Below are 20068 nucleotides of genomic sequence, written 5' to 3' on the forward strand. Positions count from 1 at the left end.
GGCTTGGCGGAGGGGCTAAACGCAGGTGCTAGCAGGTATCTGGGCTGATCCCGCTAACAATGCGTTTTGGGAAACCTAAACTGCTGGCGACGCTAATATAGATCTGATCAGATACTATATTACTAAGGGAGGTGTATGCTTTGCGCGTGGGTGTTAGCGGTACTGGCACTAACCTGACGCTGCCTGGGGCGACGCAGACCTTATCTGACCCTCAAACTTGTATCACCCGCCGGGTGATCAGGGGGTTAAACCTTTATTAGGTAATAATGGCGGGTGCCCTGAAACTATAAAAAAATAACTAACCAACCAGCGTTACCTGTAACAGTTATATGGTGATCACTGGTGAAAGGGTTAACTAGGGGGCAATCAGGGGGCTTTATGCGGTAGTATATGGGGGTCCCTGACGCTATAAAAAGCTGCGGCGAACCTAAATACCTACCTGCCTAACTAGCGTCACCTGTGACACTAATATAGCGATCAAAAAACGATCGCTTATTAGGCTGGGTTCACACTGGAGCGATGCGGGAACGCCACAAATCTGCGGCGGGTTCCCGCATCACACTGCCCTATGCGAACTGCTGGGAGTGTCAGTGAAATGTTAATGACACCCCCAGATCAGTTTGCATATCGCAGTGCGATCTGCAAACTCGGACAGGAATCGGATCGCATAGTGTGAACACCCATGCGATCCGATTCTGCTGCGGACCAAAAAAAGGGTCCCGTGCGAGTTTGCGGCGGGTGCGACGCAAATTCAGCCATACTATCTGTATGGCTGAACTCGAATCGCACAGAGGTCGGATGTGATTTGCACTGCAGTGCGGTGCGAATCACATCCGTTCTCATAAACCGCTGCAATGTGAACCCAGCCTTAGTGACACTGGCGACGGGGGGGTGATCACGGGGTTAAACCTTTATTGGGGGGATTAGGGGGTACCTTAGCACTAAAGGGGGCTAACCCTAACTGCCCTAAGAGTTATTACAGTCACAAATGACACCAATGCAAAAAAAAAAAATGCAATTGGTGTCACTGTGACTGGGGGTGCAGGGGTGATTGGGGGGGTGAAGAAGGGGGTGAGAGTGTGCCTGGCATGTTGTACTGTATTGTGTAGTGTTGGTGCAACTCACCGATCCTCTCTCCTCGGTGCCGGAACGAAAAATACCGACACGGAGGAGAGATTACATCACTTCCTCTGCCTGTGTTTACATTACAGGAGAGGAAGTGATGTCACGCTTCACTTCCATTCGTCAGGAGCGATCGCGAGGGGGTGGTCATGAACGAATGGCGGCCCCTCATCCCGGATCGCTCCTGAACGGGCCCCCCACCCGCAGGAAGGCAGGGACGTACAGGTACGCCCATATGCCTGCCCGTGCCATTCTGTCGACGTGCATCGTCGTGCGGCGGTCGGCAAGTGGTTAATCTGCATAGTTGTTTGGGGTATATAATTATATATTTTTATTTTTTTATCTATTATATATAAATAAATACTTTTTTTTTTAAAGCAGAAGGCCTAGAGAATAAAAGGGTTGGTGGGGTTTTCATGTCACATGAAATTTGCTTTTCAAATGCAAATTTTTTGGAAAGGAGAACACTTTATTGAATCTTTTGTTTTTATATATATTATTCAATAAAGTGTTCTCCTTTCCAAAAAAATTGCATTTGAAAAAGAAATATCATGTGGCATAAAAACCCCACCAACCATTTTATTCTCTAGGCCTTCTGCTTTAAAAAAAAAAAAAAAGTTATAAAAGTTGATGTCGCGCTTTAAAATTGTGCACACTCGTGGAATGTTGACAATCTCTGATACATCAAAAATCTTCATAGGTGACGCTTTAAATTTATATTGCCAGTCTAGCATTAGACAGGAGGTCTAGTGCTAGAATTATTGTTCTTGCAATACCTCAGGTGTGGCGTGAATGCTGTTTTTACATATGTGTGTATGACTTATGTCCATCTTCCCATCAACTCTGACCAGCTTCCCTGTCCCTGCTGAAGAAAAGTCTCCTCACAACATGATGCTGCCACCACCATGTTTCACAGTGGGGATGCTGTATTCAGGGTGATGTGCAGAGTTAGTTTTCCGCCACACATAACGTTTTGCTTTTAGGACAAAAAGTTCAATTTTGGTCTCATCTGACCAGAGCACCTTCTTCCACATGTTTGCTGTGCCCCCCACATGGCTTCTCACAAACTGCAAATGGGACTTCTTATGGATTTCTCTCACCAATGTCTGTCTTCTTGCCACTCTTCCATAAAGGCCAGATTTGTGGAAAGCACCACTAATAGTTGTCCTGTGGACAGATTCTCCCACCTGAGCTGTGGATCTCTGCAGCTCCTCCAGAGTTACCATGGACCTCTTGGCTGCTGCTCTGATGAATGCTCTCCTTGCCCGGCCGGTCAGTTTGGGTGGACGGCCATGTCTTGGTAGGTTTGCAGTTGTGCCACACTCCTTCCATTTTCAGATGATGGATTGAACAGAGCTCCGTGAGATGTTCAAAGCTTGGGATATTTTTATATAACCTAACCCTGCTTTATACTTCTCCACAACTTTATCCCTGATCTGTCTGGTTTGTCCCTTGGCCTTCATGATGCTGTTTTTTCACTAAGCTTCTCTAAGAAACATGAGGGCTTCACAGAACAGCTGTATTTATACTGAGATTAAATTACACACAGGTGGACTCTATTAGGTGACTTCTGAAGGCAATTGGTTCCACTAGATTTTAGTTAGGAGTATCAAAGTAAAGGGGGCTGAATACAAATGCACCCCACACTTTTCATTTATTAGTAAAAGATGTTGAAAATCATTAACCACTTAAGGACTGCCGCATGGCAATGTACGTCGGCAGAATGGCACCGACAGGCACAAGCACGTACATGTACGTGCTTGCCTTCCAGCGGGTGGGGGGTCCGATCGGACCCCCTCCTGCTGGATGCGGCGGTCCGTTTCACTTCAGGAGCGATCCGGGATGAGGGGATGGCCGTTGGTTTCTGGCCATCCCCTCTCGATCGCTCCTGACGAATGAGAAGCTTCCCCCGCCTGTGTAGTGTAAGCACAGGCAGGGAGGAAGTAATGTCATTCTCCTCGGGCGGTCTTTTTGACCGGACTGCGAGGAGAACAGAGAAAGTAAGTGCACCAACACTACACTGACATGTAGGTACACATAGGCACACAAATGCCTCCCCCCCCCCCCCCCCGTCACAGTGTCACTGATTGCAGTGATCATTTATTTACTGATCACTGCATTTAGTGTCAGTTGTGACAGTAAAAACTGTCAGGGCAGTTAGTGTTAGGTCCAGGGTAGCCCCCTACCCCCCCCCCCCCCATAAAGGTTTAACCCCCTGATTGCCCCTAGAGTTAACCCTTTCACCCCCTTTTGCCAGTGTCACTAAGCGATCGTTTTTCTGATCGCTGCATTAGTGTCACTGGAGCCGCTAGGTAGCTAGTTATTTTTTTAGGTTCACCGCCAGGTTTTTATAGCGCTAGGTACCCCCATATACTACCCAATAATGGTTTTAACCCTCTGATTGCCCCTAGTTAACCCTTTCACCAGCGATCACCGTATAAGTGCCACTGGTGACGCTGGTTAGCCAGTTAGTTATTTAGGTTCCCCGTCAGGTTTTTATATAGCGTCAGGGACCCCCATATACTACCTAATAAAGATTTTAACCCTTTCACCAGTGATCACCGTATAAGTGTTACGGGTGACTCTGGTTAGTTCATTTGCTTTTTATAGCATCAGGGCACCCACCATTTATTACCCAATAAAGGTTTAACCCCCTGATCACCCGGCGGGTGATATCAATTGGGTATTGGGGTCAGGGTCTGCGTTACCCCAGGCAGTGCTAGGTTAGTGCCAGTACCGCTAACACCCACGCGCAAAGCATAAACCTCCCGTAATGGTGTATAGAATCTGAACTGATCTGATCTATACTAGCGTCCCCAGCAGTTTAGGGTTCCAAAAAAACGCATTGTTAGCGGGATCAGCCCAGATACCTGCTAGCACCTGCGTTTTGACCCTCCGCCCAGCCCACCCAAGTGCAGTATCGATCGATCACTGTCACTTACAAAACACTAAACACATAACTGAGCGTTCGCAGAGTCAGGCCTGATCCCTGCGATCGCCAACAGTTTTTTTGGTAGCGTTTTATATTTAAATCCTGAAGGCAGTGCTTGGTTTTCGGGGTCCCGTATGTGGCTAGGCTCCCAAAAAGTCCCCCACATGTGGTATCCCCGTACTCGGGAGAAGCAGCAGAATTTATTTTGGGGTGTAATTTCACTTATGCCCATAGCATGTGTGAGCAATATATCATTTAGTGACAACTTTGTGCAAAAAAAAAAAAAAAATGTTTTAATATTCCTGCAATTTGTGGCAAAATATAAAATATTTCATGGACTCAACATGCCTCTCAGTAAATAGCTTGGGGTGTCTACTTTCCAAAATGGGGTCATTTGGGGGGGGTTTTGTGCTATTTTGGCATTTTATGGCCTTCGAAACTGTGATAGGTAGTGAGGAGTGAAATCAAAAATTTGCACCCTTAGAAATCCTGAAGGCAGTGATTGGTTTTCGGGGTGCCGTACGCGGCTAGACTCCCAAAAAGTCCCACATATGTGGTATCCCCGTACTCAGGAGAAGCAGCAGAATATATTTTGGGGTGCAATTCCACATATAACTATGGCATGTGTGAGCAATATATCATTTAGTGACAACTTTTTGTAAACTTTTTTTTTTTTGTGTCATTATTCAATCACTTGGGACAAAAAAAAATATTCAATGGGCTCAACATGCCCCTCAGCAATTTCCTTGTGGTGTCTACTTTCCAAAATGGGGTCATTTGGGGGGGGGGGGGGGGTTTGTACTGCCCTGCCATTTTAGCACCTCAAGAAATGAGATGGGCAGTCATAAATTAAAAGCTGTGTAAATTCCAGAAAATGTACTCTAGTTTGTAGACGCTATAACTTTTGCACAAAAAAAAATAAATATACGCTTATTGAAATTTTTTTTACTAAAGACATGTGGCTGAATACATTTTGGCCTAAATGTATGACTAAAATTTTGTTCATTTGATTTTTCTTATAACAAAAAGTAGAAAATATATATTTTTTAAAAAATTTTCAGTCTTTTTCCTTTTATATCGTAGGCAATCAAATACCATCAAAAGAGAGCTCTATTTGTGGGAAGAAAAGGATGCAAATTTCGTTTGGGTACAACATTGCATGACCGCGCAATTACCAGTTAAAGCAGTGCAGTGCGAAATTGTAAAAAGACCTCTGGTCCTTAGGCTGACAATTGGTCCGGGCTGAAGTGGTTAATCATTTTCCTTCCACTTCACAATTATTTGCCACTTTGTGTTGATCTATCACATAAAATCCCAATAAAATACATTGACGTTTTTGGTTGTAACATGACAAAATGTGGAAAATTTCAAGGGGTATGAATACTTTTTCAAGGAACTGTATACGTGATTCTGCACTTCCCAGTAGGGGGGGGCATGCGGCTTTTGCTGCGATTTGTCACGGCAGAAGCCGATCAGTGGGTGGCGGCCAATGGATGTCCACCGGCGCCCACCAATCGTTGGGAAGCGACAAAGAACTGAGCTCTGCCTATGTAAACAAGGCAGAGCTCCGTTCTGACAGGGGGAAGGGATGGGTTTTGGGTGCCTGCGAAGCAGGGAATAAAATCCATCACTTTCTTTAGTAACACAAACACTGGCTAGGCACACATTTAACCCTTTTATGGCCCTAGATGTTTAACCCCTTCCCAGCCAGAGCCAGTGTCATTAGTACAGTGAAGGAGAAGGGATCTCACTGCTCCAGGAGCACACATGCAGGCTGTAAACTGTCTTTTCTGCTGGGAAGCCACAGGTGCTGGCTATTACCACTAGCAACAGACGAAAAACAAGCTCTGAACTGTCGTGCTGTTTAGAAAACCACTTTCTTTTATTGGAAAATCGCATCACATCACAGCTCAGTGAACAAGGAAAAATTGCTGACGTTTAGCACTAGCTGTAGTGCTTATTCATAGCTATGAATAAGCACTACAGCTAGTGTGAAACGTCAGCAATTTTTCCTTGTTCGTTGTGTTTGTTGAGCTGTGATGTGATTTTCCAATAAAAGAAAGTGGTTTTCTGAACAGTGCGGCAGTCCAGAGCTTGTTTTTCGTCTGTCATTAGTATAGTGACAGTGCATGGTTTTTGGTCGTGACATGACAAAATGTGGAAGATTTCAAGGGGTATGAATACTTTTTCAAGGCACTGTACACGCGATTCTGCACTTCCCGGTAGGGGGTGCGCTGCTTTTGCTGTGATTTGTCACAGCAGAAGCAGATCAGCGGGTGGCGGCCAATGCATGTCCGCTGCCGCCCACCAATCGTTGGGAAGCGACAAAGAACTGAGCTCTGCCTATGTAAACAAGGCAGAGCTCCGTTCTGACAGGGGGAAGGGATACTTTTTGGAGGCACTGTAAGTAGATTTTTAACTGGCCTTTTGATTTCTATTCCAGGAGACTGCTGGGAATTATCACAAAGAAGGATGTCCTGAAGCATATAGCACAGATGGCCAACCAAGATCCAGACTCTATATTGTTCAACTAAACCCCCATCCTCATGTATAATGTAAACTTTTGGATCCTGTGAAGCCATACTCTGTATCACTTTATGGTGTTTTTGACACTTTCATATTACTGTGAAGAGAAGTGCCTCGCTTCATGCCACCAAAGCCTCCCCCCTGGCACTGTATTTTCTCAGATCTGCCCAAGCGACATGGAGTAAAGGCCACTTTCACACGTCCTTGTCTGCAGCAAACGACCCACGTGTCTTACCTGGATTCTTCATTATAACCTTCTGATTTTGGTGGAGATACCTATCTAATGACACCGGGAGGAGCGAGGATAAAAAAACATATAAAAAACATATAAAAGAAAGTCTGTCGGTGGCCATGTACCTTTAATTGGAAAAATAATAAATTATATATTTAAATTTGATATATTTTCCTTGTCTTAAAAAGGTCATCCATTACCACTGTTTGCAGAAAAGGAGGACTCTGTTAGAGACGACATTTTGTTTTTCTGTGCCAAGAATTTGGATTTAAAGCCCAAATGAACCCAGGTAAATTATTGCAGGCGTGCAAAGTCTCAGAGTGACCTTAGAAAGCAGCAACAGCTTGAGTAGAAAAGCCTGTCCCCTGTCAGCGTGGTGAAGATAAAGACGCTTGGGGGTTAAATATACTAGTTTGCATAGTAGCCAATCAGCGTCTAACTTTAGTTTGTTCAACTAAGCTTTGACAAAAAAAAAAAAGGAAAACAATTGGTTTCTCTGCAGAGCTGCACCAGATTTTCCACTCTCCAGATTAAAGTGGTGTTGCCACCGAAAAAAAAAAATGGCTTAAAATTAATAATAAAAAAAACAAAATTGGAAATTTTTTTTTTTTTTTTACTCACCTCTAAATGCTTGTTGCTAGGGGATCCCTCGTAGTCTGCCTTCTTCAATGCCCGGGCTGGTGCCATCACTTCCCCTCGCGCCACACAGTCATCTGGGACCTGTCACGTGTCCCAAATGACTGTGCGGCGTATCACGGCGCCGCTCGCGCATGCGCAGTGGGTGCCCAGGATTGTTCCCCCGCATCACTGGACAGGTAAGTGTCTGATTTATTAAAAGTCAGCAGCTACTTTTTTTTTAAGGGGGCACCCCACTTGAAGTAAATCAACCCCCATAGTGTATGCATGGAAAGAGCGGTATCCCTGAAGAGGTCTGATCTACCCCAACCCTCCCCGCTGGGTCAGAGCTTAGAGTTCCTCAATCAGTAAAGGTCATGTTCCCTGCTGATTGGAAAGCTCCAGCTGTGTCTAACCTTTGCAGAGAGACCACTGCCTCCCCACAGAGAACAAGGGTCCCTCTCTGCAGCATGTTGGCTCACTTTAAAAAGCAGCCACAGCCCACGTGAGAAAGGCCTGTCCCCTGCAAACATGCTCCAAAGAAAGGATCCTTTGTTCTCTGTGTAGAAGCAGCAGTCTCTTTGCAAAGGTCAGACACGCCCCATGCCGATCAGCAGGGAGCTTGACCTTTGCAGCACAACGAGATCTAGATATGACCTAGCAAGGGTTATATCGGACCTCTGCAGAGAAACTAGTGCTTCTGTATATAAACCAAGGTCAGACATGCCCCATGCTGAGTCACAACTGGAAGTCGCCAATCAGTATGGGGCATAACCTTTGCAGAATGGAGAGATCTTGCAATGACCCAGCCAGGGGGTATATCAGACCTCTGCAGAGATACTGCTGCTTCTGTATATACACTAAGGTCATATATGCCCCATGCTGTGTAACAGCGGGAACTCGCCAATCAGTAGGGAGCATGGCTGTTGCGGAATGTTCAGATCTAGCTCTGACCCAGAGGGGGTTGTATAACAGATCTCTGCAGAGATACCACTGCTTCTGTGTATACGCCAAAGATCCTTCTCTACAGCATGCTGGCAGGGAACAGGCTTTTTTATTCCCTCAGGCTGTTGCTACTTTTTTAACAAGAAGCAATTGTAACACTTTGAACATCTTTGTTTTGATGGACCTAGAAAGTATTTAGCTGACTTAAAGTGAACATTTAATTTGGACTTTAAATGCTAGTAAACTATACCACTTAGCCTCATTTTTACTGGTCACTTCTATGGTTCAGCATCTTTAAATGAGATATTGGATGTATCAATCAGTATGTATTACAGTTTGATTTGCGCATGCACTGGGTGAAGTTCTGCACGGAGGAATTTGTATCATTAATAATTATGAAAAGCTTTGATCTGCACACTTTAAAATGATTCCACACGTGGAGGCTAGCTTCATTCTGTTTTTTTTTTTTTTTTTTTTTATTACGTTTAGGTGACTCTGTATTTAAAATTGTGACTTCCTTTCTAATTACATATAGTCCCAAATTATGGAAGTGCGTTATAAGTTCCATTAACCTTACTGGGAAATAAACATTGACCTTTTTCGTAATCCTTATCAATTCTTCTTTAAACAATCCAACTTTGAGTTGCCAAATAAAAACTTTGCGGAGTGTCCTGTTGGTGTGAGCAGTATCTTGCTTGAGAAAAAAAAAAATTTGATCTAGGAAGCAACACACACAACGGCCAAATGCTTGTAGACACCGGACCATCACACAAATGTAAGCTTGTCAGACATTCCATTCTGAAACCATGGGCCTCCTTTTGGCTGTAACAGTCTCCACGCTTCTGGGAAGGCTTTCCACGAGATTTTAGAGTGTGTCTTTTTGGTCATTTGTACCTTGTGAGGTCATGTACTGATGTTAGATGAGAAGACCTGGCTCCCAATTGGTGTTCCAGTTCATCCCGAAGGTGTTCAATAGGGTGGAGGTCAGGGAGCTGTGTAGACCAGCATTTCTCAACAGGGGTTCCACCTAAGGTTGCTAGGTGTTCCTGGAGCAGTGAGCAATGGATTGATCTCCCACCTACACTGAACATCAATGCAAAGGGACAATTTTCCAGTAACCACCAATGTCACTTCTACAGTGACCACTAACGTTAGAGGATACCTGACCTAGCTCACAATAAGAATTGAAATTCATCCCAAAGGTGTTCAATAGAATTGAGGTCGGGTACCCAATGTTGGGTGAGCAGACCTGATCCCAAAAGGTGTTCAGTAGGGTTGAGGTCAGGTACTGATGTTGATTGGGAAGACCTAATCCCAAAAGGTGTTCAGTAGGGTTGAGGTCAGCTACTGATGTTGGATGATGGCAAACAAACACTCTTGCGCATAAGTGTGATGACCGGGTGATCTATGACTCGAGGGACAGTGTCTCTGGCCTTGCTGCCCTCCAGGATAGGGGGTATCCTAATAGTCAAAAAAGATAAAAAGAAGAGGGCGCACCAGCCTTGTGCATTATCTCAAGATAATTTATTGATAAAAACAATTACAAAAACTACTTGCAAACATGTGGAAAGTGATTGCTTGTAAAAGCCACCTGTTTGTGGCAATCAGTCTCCGGATATCAAGGGGAAAGACATAAGGACCACTGCTGGCTGATGTGTTTTGAAGGAGTACCTTCTTTCTCAGAGCCTGATGTTGGATGAGAAGACCTGATCCCAAAGAGGTCAGGTACTGATGTTGGATGATGAGGCCTGATCCCCAGAGGTGTTTTAATAGGGTTGAGGTCAGGTACCAGATGTTGGATGAGAAGACGTGGCTTGCATCAACATTCCAATTCTTCCCAGAGGTGTTCTGTAGGGTCGAGGTCAGGGCTTTGTACAGGACACTCTAGTTCCTCCACACCAAACTGTTTAAATCATGTCTTTATGGGGATTCCTTTGTACAGAGGGGGGCATTCATTCTGGAACAGAAAAGGATCTTCACCAAACTGTTTCATTTTCCAACCTCTCATTTTTCACTTCTTGATTAGAGTCTGAACACTGCTGATTGGCATTCTCAATTCCTTGGCTATAATTTTTATATCGCTTTCCTATTTTATACAGTTCAACTACCTTTTCCCGCAGATCCTTTGACAATTCTTTTGCTTTCTCCATGACTCAGAATCCAGAAACGTCAGTGCAGCACTGGATGAAAGATGCAAGGGTCTGTCAGGTGTGCATGTATATAGTGTGTGTGTATGTGTGTATATATATATATATATATTATGTATGTATTGTGACATCGGGGGATGTTTAACTCAGTGGTTAGATGCCTTTTGAGTAAGTTCACAGCGAACAGGAACTTTAGTTTAAGGGCATGGTAGCCCACTTTTATTAAAAGGAACAAAATAAAGTTCATAACATGCACTTGGTTGCCCACACAGGGGTTCTTCTCCCAAAAACAATACATGAAAAATGCCAAGCCACCTGGCTCTCTTCAGCAGTACTGCCACCTAGGCTTTACACTTCAGCCCTCTTGGCCATATAACAGGGTTCCCGTACAACTACTGTACCTCTTTTCAGCTTCCTTGCTGCTCAGGCTTTCCACTTCAGGCTCTCATCTGTCTCCTTAGATGCACACAGCGTCTATCTAGAAAGCAGCCCCTCACTGCTCTGATCCTCAGACTTGGGTCTCTGGCTTTCACTAGTGCACACCTGCACTCTCTGGACTCCTGGAGACCTCATGTCTCTCTGGGTGGAGCCCAGAACCCTAATCCTAACTCTGCTATAAGCCCAGGACCCACCTGCTCAATCAACCAGCCAGACTCCTGGCTGTTCCAAAAACCCGGTCCCAGGATTGGACATTCCATCCCACCCATAACGCTATGGAATCTCCGGGCTCTAGGTCCCCAAGTGGATTTTACAAACTTTGGAGGTAACTGATAAAACAGATTCATCCACATTAAATACCGCTGGAGCCCCTCAACCTGCCTATTTGAGAACCCTCGGTGCCAATTACTAGGACAGGGAACTGTACTGTCACAGTGTGTATGTGTGTGTGTGTGTGTGTATATGTATGTATATGTGTGTGTGGATATGTATGTATGTATGTATGTGTGTATGTATATGTGTGTATATATATATATATTATATATATATAATTAGCAGAGCATCCCAGAGAGAGCAAGGAAAAGTCCTGTTTTGGGTTTATACGTTTCCCAGGCTCCTCTCGTACACATTCAGAAATCTCTGATCCATGATCCAGTTCGGGTCTTGGTCCTCTTCCCCAGGCTAATTTAAGCTCGCCTGAGCAGACAGCCTTGTCTCTCTGCCTGGGGATATACAGACAAAGTGTTATATCCTCTGAGTTGTGAGAGACACAAGACTCTGGTCTGGAACAATGGATGTTTATTTCAGTACTCACTGTACACTGCAGCATGCATCTCAGGACAGTACATATTATTATGCTGCTTACATGTGCTCTAAGATGGCTACTATGCCCCTCGACCCTTGGCATCACTCCTGGGTGGAGCCAGCCTTAAAGTGGCAGTACATGTGGAACCCTTCAGGTATAACACCTTCCATCCATCCCTAAAAACAAACAACAAAACGAGAAAAGGCACAAAACATTAATAACTGTCCAATAACATTCCTCCAAACACAGGAGATGCACAAGACTTTTCCTGCATCCAGATGTGAGAGCAAGAATCCAGGGACAGTTGCGGCGATGCAATGTCATTGGATCACTTTCGGCGGCCCCGAAAGTCTCTTAACTGGTCTTGAAGCTGAAACCGGTCAGGAGGGCGACAGTGTCATTGAGGGTAGGCACCCATCGACTCGGGCCCGGAGGAAACAGGGTTGGCTGGAATGGGCGCCGGCGGTGCCAAGAAGGGATCCCCCAGCTCAGTGGGTGAACCAACCTCCGGACCAGGGCTGGAGGGCTCTGTTGGAGCTGCGTTCAAAAGTGCAGAATCCCCCCAATCATCAGTTCCCATGCATTCTGATCCGCTGGGAGCAGTTCCTTGCAACACTGGTGGTTCAGCCGGCGTCGGGGATTCATGCAGTTGAAAATGAGGACGCAGTTGGTCCGCATGCCGTCTGCAAATGGAACCATCTTCCAGGCAGACCCTATACATCTTGGGTCCCAAAGTCTCTGCAATGACAGCAGGAAGCCAACGGGTGTTGGAAGCCCCATAAGGTCGGGCCCATACCTTTTGTTGGGCTGTGAATCGGGGGAGCTCATGGTGTTTGACCATCTTGTCTTGGGACTGCAGTACATGTTCCTAGACTGTTTGAGGGCGGAGCATGTCCAAAACAGTCCATGGCTGCTGACCCAGAAGGAGTTCTGCTGGAGTTTTCCCAGTGGTTGCATGTGGTCTGTTTCTGTAAGCAGAAAGGAAGGAGTCCAGCTGCTGGGGTGACGGGGACTGTTGTTTACTTGTAGCCACTGTAGCTTTGAAATAGCGTTTAAAAGTCTGCACAAACCGCTCTGCTTGACCATTTGTAGCTGGGTGGTAAGGTGCGGTCAACTTGTGCTTGATGTTGTGGGCAGTCAAACGCTGAAACTCCTGACTGGTGAATTGTGCACCATTGTATGTGACAATTTCTCTGGGGTATCCAAATGTAGCAACGAGATGTAACAGTATGGAAACTGTTGCCTTAGTTGTTGGCTGAGTAACAGGAATTACCTCAGGCCACTTTGAATGGGCGTCCACTATGATCAAGAAGGTGTGTCCTCTGATCGGACCTGCAAATTCCAAGTGTAGGCAAAACCAAGGGACCGTGGGCCAAGTCCAGGGCTGGACGCACCCTCGAGGAGGGTCTCTTGCAGTTTGTGCACATCCAGCACAAGCATTCACATAAGTTGTGATATCTGAGTCTAAGTTTGGCCACCACACATAGCCTCGGGCCTTTTGTTTCATACGTGTCCCCCTGGGATGATCAGTATGTAGCAAGTCCAGAATGTGTCTCCGGAGGGTCTGTGCAATGATCACTCGGTCTCCCCATAAAACACAGTTGCCAGCCACAGTTAATTCCATACGCCTACGGAAATAAGGTTCATAATCCTGTGTGACGGTTGCAGGCCAACCGGACCGTCCCCAGGAGAGTATTGTTTTCAGAAAGGTATCCTTGGCTATATGGGCTGCTATCTCCCCAGAAGACAAGAAGGACAGGCTGGTGTAACGACAACTCTTGACCGGTGGAGAGGAGTCCATTGACCTCCCTGTCAGTCGGGACATTGCGTCCGCATTAGCATTGGCATCATGACCGCGATGCTGGATTTTATAACTGTATGCTCCCAAGAATAGTGCATAGCGTTGGAGGCGGGCCGCAGTAGTCTTGAGAGATGCCTTTGTCAGGGCTAAAGATCTGAAGGAGTGGTTTATGGTCTGTCAGTATGGTGAATTCCCTACCATACAGGTAAAGATGAGACTTCTTAATTGCCCATATCGGCGCAAGAACCTCTTTGTCAATGTGTGAGTAATTGCTTTCTGCTTTTGTCAAAGACCTAGAGGCAAATGCCACTGGTTTTTCTGACCCATCTGGTAAGATGTGAGACAGTACAGCCCCCAGACCATAGGGTGAGGCATCACAAGCCAAGGTCAGAGGCTTCTGGAGGTCATAGTGAACAAGCACGCGTGACACCAACAGCTTCCGCTTAGAGACTTCAAAAGCGCATTGGCATGCAGCTGACCAGTCCCATCTGGAGTGTTTCTCCAAAAGCTTGTTCAACAGAAACAAGATGTGTTCCAGATCTGGCAGAAATTTGTGGTAATAGTTCAGCAAGCCAAGGTATGATCGCAGCTGCTGGACATTGGTTGGGGCAGGAGCTTTGACTAAACCTTGGCTTCTGTGGTGTGTGTATACCATCTGCATCCACAAGGTGGCCACAAAACTCCAATTTAGGCACCATGAATTGGCATTTTGCTAAGTTCACTTTCAGACCCTGCTCTTGGAGTCTTTCCAACAAAAGCTCCACGTTTCGCTTGTGTTCCTGGTCCGTCCATCCCGTGATGAGCATGTCATCTAACGGGCACTGCGTGAAAGGAATGTCCGCCAAAATCTCATCCATCTTTTGTTGCCAAATGGCTGGGGCAGAGGCTACATCAAACACCATCCGATTGTACTCATACAGTCCCTTGTGGGTATTGATGGTCAGAAACTTGCGGGAAGAAGGATGGACCTCAAACTGTAAATATGCTTGTTTGAGATCAAGCTTGGTGAACTTTTGACCCCCTGCAAGAGAGGCAAAAATGTAATCTACTCTGGGTAGAGGATACTGGTCTATTTCCAGTTGGGAGTTCAGTGCCATGTGGAAATCGCCACAAATGCGCAAGTCCCCATTCGCTTTCTTCACTGGTACAACAGGTGATGCCCACTCACTGTGCTCTACCTTTTGAGATGACACCTTGTTCCTCCAGCCGACTTGGTTCTGCTGTGCGAGCTTTGAAGAACTTAGGCTGGGCATTGGGGTTTCAGCTTGAGTCTCACACAGTCATGCTTTATTTTCCCCAACTGGTCATCAAGATCTTTGGGAACCGCTGCTTCAGGGATACCACCCATCCCTCATTATCTCCTAATGGAATTGTCACAGTGTTACAGGGATTTATGGCGATGTCTGGCATACCAAAGTGAGCAATCCAGTCTCTCCCAAAGAGAGGGGGTCCCCCATTTTCTAGTATATATAATGGCAGTCTCTTTGTCTGACCCTTGTACAATACCTGCACTTTTGCGTAACCCAGTGGGTGGAGTATCTGCTTTGAGTATGTCTGCAGTTTGATTGACGTTGGGCAAACAGTTGTTCGGGTCTGAAGTTGTCTCCATTGTTTCTGAGTGATAACTGAAACTGCTGCTCCTGTATCTATATCCATCTTTAGTTTCTTTCCCTCAACGGTTACCTCTACAGTCATTGCAGAGGGTGCTGAATGCATATGATGTATGTCTAATCTGTGGAGCACTTCCTCATCTTCTGACTCAGATGATGATGTATATCTTTCCACCATATATGTCTTTGGGTTCAGAGGTTGTTTATCTCGCACCTTCTTGCTCCGGCAAACTCATTTCAGATGGCCTGTTTTACCACAATTATGACAGGTCTGATCCTTAAACCGGCAGACTTTGTGATCATTGTCTGTATTCCCACAACGGTAGCAAGCTGACCCCCGGCTTGGTGGGGGTCTGTATTTCCGGTTTGCAACTGTGGGCTTGACTGCTGTTCTGAAAACTTCCTGTTTCACTTCTTCCCTTCTGCCCTGGGGGTTCAATTCCTCTGTATCTTTCACAGCCATTTCCATCACTGAAGCTATCTCTATTGCCTTTGCAAGGGTAAGGTCTTTCTCTGTTAACAGTCTCTTTTGGCTAGAGTCACAATTCAGTCCCATGACAAACTTATCTCTCAGTGCAGTAGGTAGGTACTCCCCAAAAGAACAGGTAGAGGCTAGTCTGCGAAGGGCGAGCACATAAGCTTTAATTTCTTCACCTGGCTGCTGCTGCCTCTGATAAAAACGAAATCTTTCTGCAATCTCTAGTGGTTTAGGCTGGAAGTGACCCTCTAACAGTGTCAGGAGCTCTGCCAATGTCTGCTGGTTTTACAGGGAAAAGGAGATCCCTAAGAGTGTCATATGTCTGAACACTAACCACTGTCAGAAATACTGCTACTTGCCTTTCACCTGGAATGGCATTTGCACTGACATACTGTTCCAGTCTCTCAACCCAGGAACTCCAGGATGTCTGTTCTCCATCAAATTCATTTAATGTCCCGATCAATGACATTTTCCTGCTGGGATCTGTGATTGCTTTAATCCAGGTGACAATCCACAATGTCTTTGTCTCTCTCTCAGACTGATAGACACTTTGTAAATCCCATCCTCATCGCCACTGTTATATCCTCTGAGTTGTGAGAGGCACAAGACTCTGGTCTGGTACAATGGATGTTTATTTTAGTACTCGCTGTACACTGCAACATGCATCTCAGGACAGTACATATTATGCTGCTTACATGTGCTCTAAGATGGCTAATATGCCCCTTGACCCTTGTCATCACTCCTGGGTGGAGCCAGCCTTAAAGTGGCAGTACATGTGGAACCCTTCAGGTATAACACAAAGTTGGTCTGTGAAGAGGAAAAGGTCGGTAAAAGCTGTTAAGCAGTTTATATAGAGACTGACAAGCAGTAGGCTTGTTCAGCCCGGTAGTGAGGGCCTGCATATTGTATAGTTAGAGCTGAGACACGGCTAGGATTTGTGTTTTGCTAGTTTTATCCTTTGTTTTCTGGAACATTGTACAGCACCTGTATGTGGACGTGTATATAACACATACCATGTTACCACGTACCATACTTGATGTTTGCCATCAGGGAGGTTCTCCAGTCCTCTACGGGGTACTCTCCATTTGAGTTGCTTTATGGGAGACACCCTCGGGGACTCTTAGACATAGCCAAATAAACTTGGGAGGGGGAGCAGACACCCCATAAAAGTGTCATTGAGCACATTGCTCAAATGCAGGAAAGGATTGCAGCAATCATGCTGATGGTAAAAGAACACTTACTGCAGGCCCAGGCAGCCCAACAGAAAATATACAACAGGGGGGCCAGACTCCGGGTTTTCTCACCCGGTGACAGGGTCCTGGTGTTAGTTCCTACTGTTGAGAGCAAGTTCCTGGCTAAGTGGCAGGGTCCCTTTGAAGTAATTGAAAGAGGGGAAGTCCACTACAAGGTGTATCAACCAAGAAGAAGGAAGCCAACCTGTTAAAGAATGTTGGAGCTAGATGTTATTGAGGAATCTAATAGTGACTGGTCTAGCCCCATTGTGTTAGTCCCAAAACCGGGTGGCACTTGGAGGTTCTGTAATGACTTCAGGAAGCTTAATGCAGTGACAAAGTTTGACACATACCCAATGCCCAAAGTAGACTAACTTATAGACCGACTTGGCAAAGCTCGCTATATTACCACTTTGGACTTGACAAAAGGGTATTGGCAAATACCCCTGACTGGTAGTGCCAAAGAGAAGACTGCATTTGTGACCCCGGAGGGTTCATTTCAATATAAAAAAAAATGCCTTTTGGGTTGCAAAATGCCCCGCGACATTTCAGAGGACCATGGACAGGACCCCAAGACCCCACCGACGATCTGCATCAGCCTATTTAGACGACATAGTGGTATATAGCACTGACTGGGAGTCTCACTTGCCTCGTGTCCAGGCTGTCCTTGATTCTCTCTTCAAAGAAGGTTTTACGGCAAATCCAAAAAAATCTGCCATTGGTCTAGAGGAAGCCAAGTATTTGGGCTACACTATTGGCCGTGGTGTCATAAAACCTCAAGTGAGTAAAATAGAAGCCATCCAGGAGTGGCCACGTCCTGCAAACAAGAAGCAGGTCAGGGCTTTTCTTGGCATTGTGGGGTATTATAGAAGATGTATTCCAAATTTTGCAACTATAGCTGCCCCTCTGACAGACCTGATGAAAGGTAAAGACTCTGCTATAGTGAAATGGTCCTCAGTAGCAGAGGAGTCTTTCCAAGTCCTGAAGAAGGCTCTTTGTGCACAGCCAGTACTGTACTCCCCCGATTTCTCCAAAGATTATTTGGTTCAGACGGATGCGTCTGATGTTGGTATCGGGGCAGTACTATCGCAGGTATACAATGGGGAAGAACACCCTGTGGTGTACCTAAGCAGAAAGCTCAATGACCATGAGAAAAAGTATGCAGTCATTGAAAAGGAATGTTTAGCCATAAAATGGGCCGTGGAATGCGCTCAGGTACTATTTTTGTTAGGGCACCAGTTTGAGTTAATAACTGACCATGCTCCCCTGAAATGCATGGCCCAAAAGAAGGAAACTAATAGAGGGGTGTGTAACGATATCATGTCCGAGACAGGAAATATTGTAACTAGTTGCCATGTTGTTTGGAAAACAGCCATGACCTTAGAATAATCTGAACTCCCCCCTCCCAGTCTTAGGAATCCAAAGCTTTTACAATTTTCAAAAGGAAAGAAAGGTTATCTCGGCAGAGGAAGCAGAACCAGGCTAGGTCAATAAATAAGGCTCAAGTTGCCTGGCAAGATATCCAGGCCTGTCGTAAAACTGTCACCCTCTCCATTCAGAGAACCAACAGATACCCGTCGTAAATACTTCCAACCACAGACTGCAGACAGATTAGTATCGTTTTGAAACATCAACATTTTTTATAACTTTCAAAGCAATCATAGCACAGCCATAATATGGACATATTTAGTTTCCTCAGATAATTTCTAACATTTCAAGTCTAGACACCCCTATGTCAGGTCATATGGACCCCTTACTCCTCCTAGGTAACCCTGAAATGGGAAACCTGTCATGTGTGGACTTGTTTTGAAGCTAATATCATGCTGATCACTAAAATGGATATCTGCAGTCTATAAACAGTAGAGAGGCAGAGATATGAATATGTATCACAAAGTGTACCTGGGACAGGGTCATGAGTGTAGACACCTCCCAGCTACCAACCCCTAAACAAGATGATCAGACGATTGGTCAGTGGTCGCTGTCAACACCCCCTTTGATTTTACAGAAAAGAGGAGAGGCCAAGGCAATGGTCAGTTCTCCTTTTACCATCCAAGCAAGAACATCTGCCAAGTTTGAGAACCGATTACCTTTACTCATCGATCGAACTCTGATCAACCCTCGGACATTAATTGCAAGTATTCTTCCTTCCCAATTCTACCTTATTTCTTTCTGGCTGTATATTGTCTTTATTTGTTGAAAAATCCTTTTTTCTGTAAATGTTTTATTCGCACCAACCTTGACCTTTTCATAATAAATCCTTATGTTGAAAAGTGTTAACCTTGTCTTTAAAGCTCTTGATGCAAACTATAAACGAAACGGTCTCTTAAAAGGGCGCTACTGTGGTAGAGTAAGGCGCTGAGCAGACCTGTCTGTGGTGGCTGTGTGTTGCAGGCGCTTATTCTAAAATTATAATTGGTATTGCTAAAATCACGAGTCCCCCCGGCTCTGTCTTTTAACGGGGGTGGTGGCAGTTAAAGGGTTAATTGTGTAATTAGCCCAGTGACCATCGCTCTCAGGCTGCCCGCACCTAAATTGTGGTCCCGCAAGCTGTAAAATCTTTGTGCTGGGTGCAGCTGAGTGTGGCATTGTTACGTAAGTGACAGCGGGGTGTGAGGTTGGCCGGTTCTTTGTCGCCAGTTAGCGAGGAGGGCAGGGATCTGACACCCGCGCTCGTCACAGGGTGAACCGGTGGTTTTTGGCTTTACAGGATTACTTCTTCACCGTAAAACACAGGCCAGGTGTTGAGATGGGGAATGTAGATGCCCTGTCCCGTGTCCACTCCTGTTGGGACACAGGTGTTCCAACCTTGGGGTTGAAACAAGGGGGGAGGATATGTAGCAGAGCGTCCCAGAGAGAGCCAGGAAAAGTCCTGTTCGGGTTTTATACGTCTCCCAGGCTCCTCTCGTACACATTCAGAAATCTCTGATCCATTATCCAGTTCGGGTCTTGGTCCTCTTCCCCAGGTTAATTTAACCCTTTCATGACCAAGCCTATTTTTGGCATTTGGTGTTTACAAGTTAAAATTCATATTTTTTGCAAGAAAATTACTTGGAACCCCCAAACATTATATATATATTTTCTTTAGCAGAGACTCTAGAGAATAAAACGGCGATTGTTGCAATATTTTATGTCACATGGTATTTGCTCAGCAGTGTTTTAAACGCGACTTTTTGGGAAAAGGGACA

At 45.4% G+C, this 20068-nt stretch overlaps 1 protein-coding gene across 12 annotated transcripts in view; it reads left to right on the plus strand.

Annotated features, from left to right (window-relative positions):
* The window catches only part of LOC143958274 (H(+)/Cl(-) exchange transporter 5), a 138385-nt gene extending 131408 nt beyond the window's left edge, over positions 1–6977 (plus strand). For all 12 annotated transcript variants that reach the window (XM_077467780.1, XM_077467778.1, XM_077467787.1 and 9 more), the window contains one exon: positions 6498–6977. In XM_077467780.1, the coding sequence (XP_077323906.1) occupies positions 6498–6588 (91 nt within the window). In that variant the 3' untranslated portion in view covers positions 6589–6977. The remainder of the gene's footprint in view (positions 1–6497) is intronic.
* The last annotated feature ends 13091 nt before the right edge of the window (positions 6978–20068 follow it).

The sequence above is a fragment of the Lithobates pipiens genome, unplaced genomic scaffold (assembly GCF_037356315.1).
Source record: "Lithobates pipiens isolate NorthernLeopardFrog02 unplaced genomic scaffold, aLitPip1_a1.2 Scaffold_60, whole genome shotgun sequence".
Classification (NCBI taxonomy): Eukaryota; Metazoa; Chordata; class Amphibia; order Anura; family Ranidae; genus Lithobates; species Lithobates pipiens.